This window comes from Sardina pilchardus, chromosome 3, assembly GCF_963854185.1.
Source record: "Sardina pilchardus chromosome 3, fSarPil1.1, whole genome shotgun sequence".
NCBI classification, from domain to species: domain Eukaryota; kingdom Metazoa; phylum Chordata; class Actinopteri; order Clupeiformes; family Clupeidae; genus Sardina; species Sardina pilchardus.
The window spans coordinates 16289711-16301835 of record NC_084996.1 but is presented as its reverse complement, the minus strand read 5'-3'; the positions used below and the strand labels follow the sequence as shown (position 1 = coordinate 16301835).

The window sequence follows — 12125 nt, the reverse complement described above, 5'->3', positions numbered from 1 at the left end:
ATTTCAATTCCTGCACCAGTCCTCATATCTTTCCTATCAGGCGGAGCACGCACTTAATACTCTCTCCCTCTCCCCCTCTCCCTTCCTCTCCCTCCCCACCACTGGCCTTTGATGTCCTGGGCTGCCTTTAAACGTGGTCAGAGGTGCTATGCTGCTGAAGCAGGTGCCAGACTGGACTGGGGCATCTTGGGCTATACTGGTTAGCCGTCAGACGGACTATTACTGTAGCAACTGTTGACACCTACCAGTCTCACCCTCCAACAGAGATTTGCCACCACTGTTTCTAAACCAAGGCAACAATCATTTTAATTTCATGACAAATCTGCATAAGGTGTTTTTTCGTTTTTTTTAACAGCCGGAGGTTTTGCATACAGATCTAATGTATGTCAATGAATAACTTTGGGGTGTCCCACTCGTGCTTGAAATTAGATGTACTCTGCATTTGTAACAGATTCTTTCGGAACCGAACAAGGCTTTCCTTAATTCACTCCAGTTGTCGCAGAACGGACATTACACACCCACACTTTCAACAGCTCCGTTTTCCTCTAAAAAAGACTTGGAGAATTACCAGCGATAAACTTTAAGCCCCGCAGATTACATCTTGACACAGTCGGAAACCATGGGCAGCGACTGTGTTTTGAAAACCCCTGAAGAAACGAGAATGAGGCGGGGGATTTTTTTTCCAGCTTCCTCTGCCTCTTCTTGATTTGGGTGTTTGGAATCTGTGTGCTTGGCGTTTAATTGGGCAGAACACATTCGGCTCTCATTAGGGCTTCCCTGATCTGAGTGTGACCTGGTAATGTGGTAATGTGTGTTATTAATTACTGGCAGGAATGTCGCTCGGGCCCCGGCCCTCTCCGGCTCCCGGTGCATGGTGGGGCGGCAGCCTTCAGCGCCTCTCGGAGAGGATTTATAGGGATGAGGCGCCCTCGCCGTGGATTATCACCAAAGATGCTGGCCGTCTTATTAAGCGAAAAGGCTTGTTTTTCGGGGGAACGTGCCTTCGAGTCGCGTGTGGCCCGGGGATATTAAGACCGGGCACCGAGTTGCTTTTTTTCACCCGCACGACCCCTAAAATGTGCAAACGCATTCTGACAGCCCCTTGCGGGCACGTACAGTCGGCTTGCCACCGAGCATTAACAAACCTCTGCCAGGGCGGGCAGGGAGCTCAACACTGCGCCATCACAACATACAGTACCAGGCACTTAAAGCTCGCCCGAGGAGGACGGCATACATCTCTGGCAAGATCCCAAGCGAACAAATAGTAAACAAGGGCAAACCCAGGGAGCTGACGTCATCTCAATTTCTGGGGATTTTGGTTGGTTTCTCAGAGTGGCGGTGGTGGGGCAGGGGGGAGAAGGAGGAGGTTTAGCATTCAAACATGATTTAACGCCTGTGGTAAGAGCGTGTCAAACGTGGCTACAGCTGCTACGAGTTAAAGCCAAGTGGAAATTCTCCCCCCGAACCCCCCCCCCCCCCCCCCCCCCCCCTTCCACCCCTTTCCTTGCTCCATTCCGCTCCTTCTCCAACTAACAGACATGAAAGAGCGCCTAGGTATGCCAAGGCCAGACAAACAATACGCAGAGCTCTAATGGGAAGCGTGTGATGTCTCCGGCGCGCATGATAACAACGCGGGGGCCGGCCCTCCGCTCGTAGAACAGCGCCGCAAACACACACACACACACACACCGCACCAGCGCGGCACCTCGCCGGGGCCCACACCTCGCTGCCACGTTCCGGCGGTCTCACAAAATGGAGGCGGCGGCGGCCCGCTGCCACAGACCCCGAGGTCTCCACAGGGGGACGCTCCGTCGTGGCCCCTGCCGCGGGATTCGACCTTGACGTCGGCGGGAATCGAATGATTGGAAGACATGTTTCCAATCAAAAGGGGAGTCGCAGCTGTCTAATTCGGCATGGACGTTATGAAGGGAGAAGCGACGGTTGCTGTTGATTTTCGTTTTGAACAGTGGGGGCGCGTGATCAAGACAAGAAGAGAGGCGCCGCGGAACCTGCAAAACGTTCCATTCGAAGCCAACGGTGCAAAGCGTAATCTCACACCCCTGGAGCGCTTCGCCGTGTTCTACACCCGTGATAAAAATCACGCCGTAAAAAGAGGCTCACCTGAGTGCTTCCTGGAGGTCCGCCTCTTTCCTCTTGGCCTCGACACGTTCTCGGTCCAACTCGCTCTGCAGCCCACGCACCTGTGTGTGAAAAAGCAGGTGAGGGGGGGCCACACACTATGACTCCTCTCTCGCTTCCTCTACCCAGAAGCATCAACAACCACACATTCTGCACTGTGTCTTAGGCAAGAGCTCAACATTATGATTCATACCTCGGTAACATCAACACATATCTGCAGCGCAGCAGAGGGTTGACCTAAATAAGGCTGAGATGACACCCTGGGTAACAAACTGTTTGTACGTAGCGTCCTCATTGCAACACTGAATGTGACACTGGGCCACTGACAACTGACAGCTACTTATTGAGCATCTTTGAACTCTCCTGCATGAGAGCAGCAAGTGGGACATTGTTCTGTATGTTCCTCCGCCTCTCCACCCCCTCTAATCACCTTATCATCTCCACATCTCCCACTCCCCAACCCTGCTCCCTGGAGCCATACTCTCTTCTCTCCAACTCCTCCACTATCCCACCTCACCTCTGTGCAGCCCTACACCACCACCCCTACACCATCACCCGTTAGATGACAAGGTGGTGACCCCCCCCCCACCCCCCATACATCCATCCGTCCGTCCATACCCAGAGCTCCATGTTATTGGGCCTGTGGAGGTGCCTGTTTGCAGGAGGTCACAGGTCAGCCGCCGCACCAGCCGTGCCGACGAGCCGCCCGTGCAGGTGTGCGCCGCGCACATGTGGCCGCCCGGTGCAGATGTGTGAGCGTGGGGAGAACCGGGTGGAGCGTCCGCCCTCGTTATGACTTTGATGATGAACGGAGGAGGGGGGGTGGTGTGTGTGTGTGTGTGTGTGTGTGTGTGTGAGTGTGTGAGTGGTGTAAAGGGGGGGGGTAGCTGATCTTTTGAAAGCAGAATATGCAGCTGGCTGGTGCAGGCAGGGCCAGGTGTTTGGGTCAAGATCTTGTTGAGTGTTGGCCTCCGCGTTCGACAGGGGCCATTTCATTAAGGGCCTGCTACTTTTACGGCGGCGCGGGCGCTTTGAAGCGCGCTTTGAATGGACGAGGAGCTGCTCCGCAGGTCTGACCACGGGTGAGTGGATTACCAAGGGCCGTTAAGTGCGCCTCAGACAGCAGTGACAATCACTGGTCACCGGGCTCGCTCTCTCTCGCTCCCTTTGTCCTCTTTCTTTTTTTTTACTGGGCTACCCCACTTGACCCGCCGAGGGACCCGGCTCCTCCATAAAGGGCTTCTGGGGGAAATGTGCTTTATGAGCTGAATGCTACTTTGAACAAGGAAGAGGTACAAAATCAAAGCAGATTTCAACTACTGAGGCCAAAGGGCTGACTTTCATCTCAACTTTTAAACTAGGCCTCTTGTGTTTAAAGCTGATTAGCGGGGAACAAGACTGAGAGAGGCCCTCTTTCATTCTGTGGCATTCAATGGAGGCTCTAGAGATTAGATGTTTGCTGTTTTTTTGAGGACAGTTCACCAAAACCCCGTCCTCATCTAAACAACAAAGAGCCGCACCTGAAAGGAATGACAATGAGCATGTGCATGTGTGCATGCGTACCTTCTTTTCGCTACTGAACTGAAAGTCAGCCATCTCCTTCTGAGCCTGAGTCTCCTGATCCTGAAATACAAATGTTACACATATCTGTGTGTGGACTGTATAAAGAGGCAGACATGTCTAGAATGGAGAATGTAAATGGATGGATGTATTGTTCATTAAGGATTGGATGCATTTGTGTGTTTCATTGGTCCATATTTTGGATGTGCCTTAGATAAGAACGTTATGATTTATTTGTCAATATATGAATCAATACATTATCCAGCACAGTGTAAGGTGACCTCAATTAGGGTTTCAGCTCTGTGCATTTTGTGAGTATTTCCTTTGAATGTAAGTGTGTACAGTAATTTCCCGCATATAAGCCACATTGTGTATAAGCCGCAGGACAGTGTTTTATGCGAGTTAAAAGAAACAAAACCATATTAAAACCATATTAACTGTCCCTGTGTATTAACCTCATAGCTGAAGACATTTTGACAAATCAATGTATAAGCCGCGGCTAATAGTCGGGAAATTACGGTACAGTGACCATGTGGAGGTGTGTAATGTAATGCATTGTGGATGTGAGATCCGTGAGGAGGCTCACTCTGATCTGCTTCTGCCTGCGATGCTCACTCTCCTGCAGCTGCTCCTGCAGCCGGGCCACCGTCCCCTCCAGCCCCTCCATCACCTCCGACGCCTGCACACAGCCAGGCAGAGCAGCTTTTGGAACACTTCACTTTAAACACGCCACTTTGCGGTCGACATATTAGTATTCTACAAACAGGCTTTGAGACTACTGAGACAGAGACAGAGAGAGAGGGATGGAGAGAGAAAGGGAGAGAGAGAGAGAGAGAGAGAGAGAGAGAGAGTGAGAGTGAGAGTGAGAGAGAGAGAGAGAGAGAGAGAGAGAGAGAGAGAGAGAGAGAGAGAGAGGGAGAGAGATCAATAAGGCGAGGCAAACAAGGCACACAAATGTAATTCTTAATGAGCATAGCTCTGCATTGGAATCAAATACACTTTTTGACAAATCCAGCCGGCTGTTCCTTTCAGTCACCTCGCTGTCCGTTCTAGGCGTGCACACAAAAGAAACCTCAGTAACCTTCCACTGGAATCTCAAACTGTGCCTTTCCGTGTGCTCCAAAACAAAAAGATATGGTAGAGATACGAAGGACATGTGATGTGAGGATATTGTGTTTACAATGACTTGGTGAGTGGTTCAGTGGTCAGATCCTATCGCACAGCACACCACTGGACTTTCCTGTTACTGCTCACTGCTGTTGAACGCTCCAAACGGAGCCACCCGATCCTAGCACCACGGCCGGTGTCTAGACCGCACCACACACACTACACACTCACCTTAGTGGCAGAGAGTGTGTGCTCCTTCTGGTAGTGGCTGAGGTCTGCCTGGTGGTTGGCCTTGAGTCGGCGCAGGCTCTCCTCCTGTTGCTCCGCCTGCTGCTCCGCCTCCCTCTGCAGCTGGGTGCACCTGAGCCCCACCACAACACACGCACCACCACCACAACACACGCACCACCACCACAACACACGCACCACCACAACACACGCACCACCACCACAACACACGCACCACCACCACAACACACGCACCACCACCACACACGCACCACCACAACACACGCACCACCACCACAACACACTCACTTATGTGGATGAAGGACTGAGCTCTAACTCAAGGCAGCTCGCTTTTCACTTATTCTATGTTATTCTACTGTATTTTATCCTACAGCTACTGTATGTCTGAGGGTGGACATGAGAGGCAGTGCCAGGGCATAAGAATAAAATGCTAAGCTAAGTCATTTAACATAGTGCTATACTATTTACTATATTGTAAATTAAACGCATTCTTTAATGTTCAAATTCCTTGACAAATGCTAAACATCTTGTAAACAGCATGTAACATTCAACTAACCCTCACTTTGGACAAAGGCATCTGCTAAATAGCATAACCATAACCATAACCATAACCATGACCATAACCATAACCATAACCATAACCATAACATGTCCTGTCCACCTAAACCCTTCATAGAACATGTCCTCCTAAGCCCTTGCACCAGTGATCAGATCAGGTCAGGTGAGGTGAGGTTACCTGCGGTTAGCCTCCTGCAGCTCGGAGCTGATGGTGGCGATGTGGATCTCCAGCTCGGCCTTCTCCTGGGTGACCCTCTGGCGCAGGGCGTTTCCGCTCTCCACCTCCAGGGTCAACTGCTTGACCCGGGCCTCCAGCTCCCGTGCAAGCTGCTCCTGATGACATCCACAGACATCCAACCGATTCAACCCATCTCCCTGGCCATGGTGCATGAGCAGTCTATGCCAAATTCAAAATCGTCTACGCCTAACATTGCATGGTGATGTTTTAGGGACAGTTGACCGTGGATTAGGCAAATTTCTTGACTAAAAGACCATTTCAGTTTAGGGCTAGAATGAATTCATGTCCAGGAAAATGGTCCTTAGTGTATATTCTTGAAAGTCCTCCAGTAAACTGATGCAATCAACAATAATAATAATAAAAAAGACGTTGTATTTGTGTGTAGCAGTGAAAGTAGTAGCAGTAGTATTAGTATTTGTATTATATTATTCATAGTAGTAGTAGCAGCATAGACAAGGCTTTTGAAGTGCCAATATATTTTTACACAGAATTCCTCAATACATTACTCACTAATGCAATTACAAGATCATCTGAATATGCAAGATAACTCATTACGGATAAAAATTAGAGGTAACACCACATAACTATGCTTGGCAACTGCACCCACGAATGATGAACAAACAAACAAAAAATAATCCTGTGCGAGCATGACGCACTGCACTGAACAAAAGCTCCAGCAGCAGCGGCAGCTCTGCAGAACTCCACTGCAGACTGGCTGTCTCTGGGGGTTTGAGCCGTAAACTTCAGGGGAGCCGAGATCTGAGCGCCACGGAACAGAAAAAGTTCAATCTGATAGGAACTGCTGCGCCTTTTGAACTACACAAAACTCTGCATGCAAGGAAGGAGGAAAAAAAAGGCACCCTTGATGTTTAAGACGCATCTTAACAAACTCGTCTGAGCACTGGTTTCTTCAGATTCTTTTTGGTGCGCCCCCCCTCACCGCCACCACCACCACCCCAACAAACCACCCTCCACACCCCCAAATCTCCCACCCCTTCTCACTTTACTTTTGCAGGAGAATACACTCCCGAATATATGACTAGACAGGGCTTATTTTAAGACCATAGAAGCCTCTGTACATGTATGTGTGCTTGTGCGTGTGTGTGAGATAGAGAGAGAGAGAGAGTTAGCACACATGTGAGTACTTCTTCCAATGCATTTTGAAATCTCTTAATCAAAACCAGGCATGCTCGTTTGAAACCGACGCCTTCCGATGATTTACGCCCTCATCTTTTAATCAGCTGAAGCGCACGCCTGTCAAGCTCCATCAGGGGCAAGAGAAACGCATCCTCTCTCCCTCTCTCTGTCCTCTCTCCCTCCTTCTCTCTTTCTCTCCCCCTCTCCCTCTCCTTCTCTCTCTCTCCACAGTCGGGCTGGTATGGAATGTACTGTAGGCTGACTGATGCGCGGGCTAATGGCAGACAGCTGGGATCCAAGATGGAGGCGTGCAGCTCTGGGAGCGGAGTGCAGGAGCGCTGATCTGAGGCCTGTGTTGTCTGGTTGGGGTAGGGCCCTGGCATTTGGACAGCAGCATAATGGACCCAGCAGCAGAGATTAGCGCTGTCAGAATGCGAGCGGCTCAAGCCTCAGACGGTCGGGTGAACAGCTAATTGAGCTGATAGGGTAAAAAGCCTGCCGACAAATTGTTTTTCAAGAGTGGATATTATTACAGGCGTTTCAGGGGTTGTCATTTCAAACATTCAGTGTATTAGGAGAGAAATAGAGTGTGGTGAGACCTCAAAGCCAATGATTTCTACACATATCTAGTAGTCGTTTCTTTCGAAGTTTGCATATTCACATCATGCGTTCGCCACTTCAATTCACATTTATTTGTTTGTCTCGACTGAAATGCTGGAACCCACCCAGATCCTCCTTCACCATCCATTCTTCACGCACAGCTCCCTGAGACGCATGCTAACTGTCAGCACGCGTGAGCATCAGCTCGATCTCTCATGTCTCTTGTGTTATTGGAACAGACTGAACTGCTGCTCAGACAACCAAGATGGCTGCCCTTCTTTATTCATTTTCTAGTGCACGGTACATTTCTTACAACGCCATGCGATACCAAACAAGGGACTACAGCTGGGGGGAGAGATTCAGGGTGACCTGGCGGCAGCTCGGAAATGCCACCGATGCACTCAGCAAGCACAATGGGCTTTCTTTCGCTGCAGATGAATTTGATAGGAGTCAAACGTAATTGATTATGTGCGATTCATCTGTGTGTTTGTAATACAACCGCAAACACTGACTAGTTTAAGGAGCCCAACTGGATTCCTGCAAAGCATCTGTTGTCACGTAACACCATCCAACTCGTCTTTTTCTTTGTCTTGTTCTGGATGTGTCCTGTCTTTTTTCTTTCTTTCCTGTTGGTTTGCACGTCCCTGAGTGACAGGGGTTTTCTACCTCACACGAGCCTTTAGAATATCAGATATCTGCGCCAGTGAGAGCACTTCAAACGCGCTGGGGAAAAATATGTACCGAGTTCATTGCACAAAAGAATGCAAAGGATGCTATCTCAATCAATCTTCCGTCCGAGCTGGTTAGCAATGCACTCGTGATTGCTTCCACCGGCTTGAGCTTGTTTCCTCCTCTGAAGTCTCTTCCAGTGAAAACCTATAAAGCATGATATTTTTCTTTCTCTGCCTCAAAAAATGCCATTATTCCGGGATGCGCTGAAAAATCATGCATGGACAAACTTTGGGCAGACAGGAATGTTACAGAAGATCCCATTCTGGCAACCATGCAACCGCAATTTGGCAACCGCAACACCTGAAAGTGAGGATGCGCAGGTACAGCGGAGACTGATATGTGGAGTGCTGGGCGCATTATGCATGCATTTTGAGGGGGGAAAAGAGAAAACGGACGCCACTAAATTGTTTCTGTCTGGCAAAGCCCATTCATTTATCACAACAACAGGGCTGGTGGGAAACCCAACCTGGCCAAAAAGAGCATGCAAAGTCTCTCATGTGTACAAAGACGAATACCCATCAAATTCCTCTCCGCTGGATAACTGCATTTACAAGGAGGATGCGGAGGGGGTTGAGTGTCAAAAATATAAAAAATAGAAGAAAAAAAACACACACACACACACATCTGTGACATCACAACCCCCATCCTCATCTCTTTGAAAAAAAAAGCTTCATTTATTTTTCTGAGGGGGTGAGTAAAAAAGAGCAGAATGAAGACATAAAAAGAAAGATAAAGCAAAGCTATCAAAGGCTGGTGGAACATCAAACAGAGAAGAGAATGTGTGTATGTGTGTGTGTGTGTATGTGTGTGTGTGTGTGTGTGGGGGGGGGGGGTATCAGGCCTTGCCTCTGGCTTTGGTGGAGGTGGAAGGGGGGGACTGGAGGGGTTGGCAAAGGGGTTGAGGTACCTCCAGCTCCTCGCCTCAGCTGACAGCCTGATGACTGGAGGCCAGACTGGAGCGCGTCTGGGTGGAGGGGATGGGGTGGGGTAGGGGGTGGGGGGGGTGGGGTGGCAGACAGGGTCTGCGTGGAGGCTCAGGTGGGCGGCACTGGAAAGGTCACTCCTAAACCAACATGTGAGGGAGGAGTGGGGCAAGCTCATCTCCGACGACACAGGCTCCTTTCATCTGCGGCCCTGTCTGGGTGCGTGCCGCGTTTAATTATTAAAGAGAGAGGGGGTGGGGGGGCTGCTGCGCTGCTGGGGCTGGAGGTGGTGGAGGAGGAGGGTGGATGTGTATGGACCTCGTGCTTGTCCATTGAAGCTGAGAAATTCCAGACTGCTGACAGACCCTGGCCACCTCACTGCACCTTGCTGATAGTTGTGAGGACTGCTGAATGCTAAATGGCTTAAAAATGCTAGAAGGAGGTCAATTATCATAGGCGTGATGGGGGAGACCCCCCCCACCACCCCCTCCTCCAAACACACACACACATACACACTCATTTTGGCTGTAGCACCCCAAAAACAAACAGGCTCCTAGAAAACCAAAACACCCTCCCTCCTCTACTACAAGGTCAGTGGCCACAAAATACTCTTTGTTTTGCTGGGTGTGTGGGTGTGTGTGTGTGTGTGTGTGTGTGTGTGTGTGTGTGTTCTACTCAAGGAGGCCGAGAGTGTTACATGTAGGAAACCAGGAAAAAGGAGAGAAAGAAGCCAGTTTCAAACCAGAAATAAGAAACAGTCCAACACGCTCAGAATAGTATTGTGGCTAATGTCTAGCCACAACACCTCATCAATGTGGCTGTTCAGATGTTTGGGAATGATGGTTATCTGACACCGTTTTACTGTTTAACACTACACTCCAGACACTAACTCACTTACTCTAGTAAGCCTTTCCAAACCCTGCCCTCGAAACCAACCCCCAACACATACAGATACACACACACACACACACCAGTCTCATAGCTGGAACAAAGAAGGACATACATCCAGAACAGACTGCGTCCAATAAAAAACGGAGCTTGCACTGAGCCCCCCCCCCCCCCCCACCCAAAACCCTCAGTGATAAAAATGGGGCTTGATGCAGGACGGAGGTCGGGCGGAGGATCCCTGCTCACCGTGATCTGGGTCTGGCTGCTGTACTCCACCTCCATCTTGGCCAGCCTCTGGTTAGTGTCCTCCAGCAGCTCCTGGATGTTCTCCGTGTGCTTCTTCTGCAGCTCAAACTTGGCCTGCTCCATCTCAGAGATGGCCGCGTGCAGCTGCCAGAGGGGTCAGAGGTCACATGATTAACCCCCACCAACCCAAAGACACACACACACCACTCAGTAGGCCTCTGCATTTTAAAGTTCTCCAGGTGCAGAGAGGCAGAGAAGGGACAGCCTATTTTATCTGTTCGAGATAAGATATGATGTGAGTTATAGATGTTACATGCCTGGTTATTTCAGAGTTCAGGCAGCATCTGTCTACATTAAGCCGGGTAGTAGGAATGCACATATTTGAGGTGAAAACAACGGATCTCCGTCCACATTTTTGTAACGTTTTTCAAAAGTTTTCCGCCCACCGCCAGAACACTGAAACGCCACAGAAGTGAGTAACATTTAACTTTAGGCCATCTCCCCTGAGGAGTGTTTCCCTTTCTCTCCATGTCTCCATGGGCCGTGTAGACCTCGTACCTTCTTCTCCCACTCGTTCCTCAGGGAGTCCGCGCTCTGCTCCGCCATCTTCTTCAGCTCGGTGATTTGCTTCTCCTTGTTCTCGCGGATGACCTGGGACTCACGGACCAGGCTCTGGACTGTAAGCAGGACGCATTGACACAGGACACAGTGAGGGGTCGGACACAAATGATATTATACTGTAGCTCATAACTCTCTCTTCCACGAATTAGTCACCGTGCATTACAGTGTGTTTTCCTCTGCTTCTTTTCTCGGGCCCTCTAAAGCTGCCCCTAAAACGGCTAACAAGCGCAAAGGTTATCCGCGGAGTGTGGCAACCAGGAAGAGCCATCATGGCCGGTCTCTAGTGTTTGGGCTTTAGGGAGCTGTAAAAGTATATCTTGCCCTGAGGCGTTGATTCCTTTCAAGTCTTACAGTTAAGTCCCCCCCCCCCCCCCTCTCTCTCTCTCTGTCTGGCCTGGCCACCCCTCACCCTCACACCTTTTTTATCCAGCATCCGGATCGTCTCCTCCGATTCCTTCTGCTTGCTTTTGAACAGGCTCTTCAGATCCTCCATCTCTCTGTTCTTGCGTTCCAGAATCTGAACCACAAAGCGTACACACACACACAGACACACACATATTTCAACATGTGATTTTTATACAAAAACATGCAATTTGGTGATTGAATCTGTCCAAAAGTATTGTGACACAGAAACCTGTGGGGTTCTGTAGCCCACAGTCATGCAACACAGTGTTCCACATGACACACTCAAGACAGATCAGAGTGATCTGTGTAGCATTGCGGCGGACCAAAGTGCTGTGTACCATGCTGAGTAACAGCCATCTTGGGCTTCGCTTGCGGGAAAGACAAGGGCATTACTGGACAGGACTGACCGTCTCTGAACGTCAGACTGGTTAATGTTTCGGAAGCGGTCGCCGAAAAAAAAAGAAACAAAGGAAAAAAAGGAAAGAGTCTGGACACGTCTGATGACGTGCTACGTCATGTGGCCCAGATATGAGGGCCTATCTCTGCTTCCAATTCCTGCTTCATCTGGGCAGCACATGCAGCCGCCGTCTGAGAGATGCTCCCTACTTCTGATGGAGAGTGGAAAACATTCTTATGCAGAGCCATGACTACAACAGGGCGGAGGGGGAGAGAGAGAGAGAGAGAGAGAGAGAGAGAGAGAAAAAACTCCTCTCTACACCCCC

At 49.8% G+C, this 12125-nt stretch overlaps 1 protein-coding gene across 3 annotated transcripts in view; it reads right to left on the bottom strand.

The window, feature by feature from the left end:
- The window catches only part of cep112 (centrosomal protein 112), a 110476-nt gene that overhangs the window by 72929 nt on the left and 25422 nt on the right, over positions 1-12125 (bottom strand). For 2 of the 3 annotated variants that reach the window (XM_062532117.1, XM_062532119.1), the window contains exons 9-16: positions 11416-11515; positions 10936-11054; positions 10378-10521; positions 5792-5946; positions 5038-5167; positions 4286-4378; positions 3703-3762; positions 2122-2201 (exon numbers count right to left, since the gene is read on the bottom strand). In XM_062532117.1, coding sequence (XP_062388101.1) covers positions 2122-2201; positions 3703-3762; positions 4286-4378; positions 5038-5167; positions 5792-5946; positions 10378-10521; positions 10936-11054; positions 11416-11515 — 881 coding nt within the window. The remainder of the gene's footprint in view (positions 1-2121; positions 2202-3702; positions 3763-4285; positions 4379-5037; positions 5168-5791; positions 5947-10377; positions 10522-10935; positions 11055-11415; positions 11516-12125) is intronic. The other variant, XM_062532120.1, reaches the window with a different exon arrangement.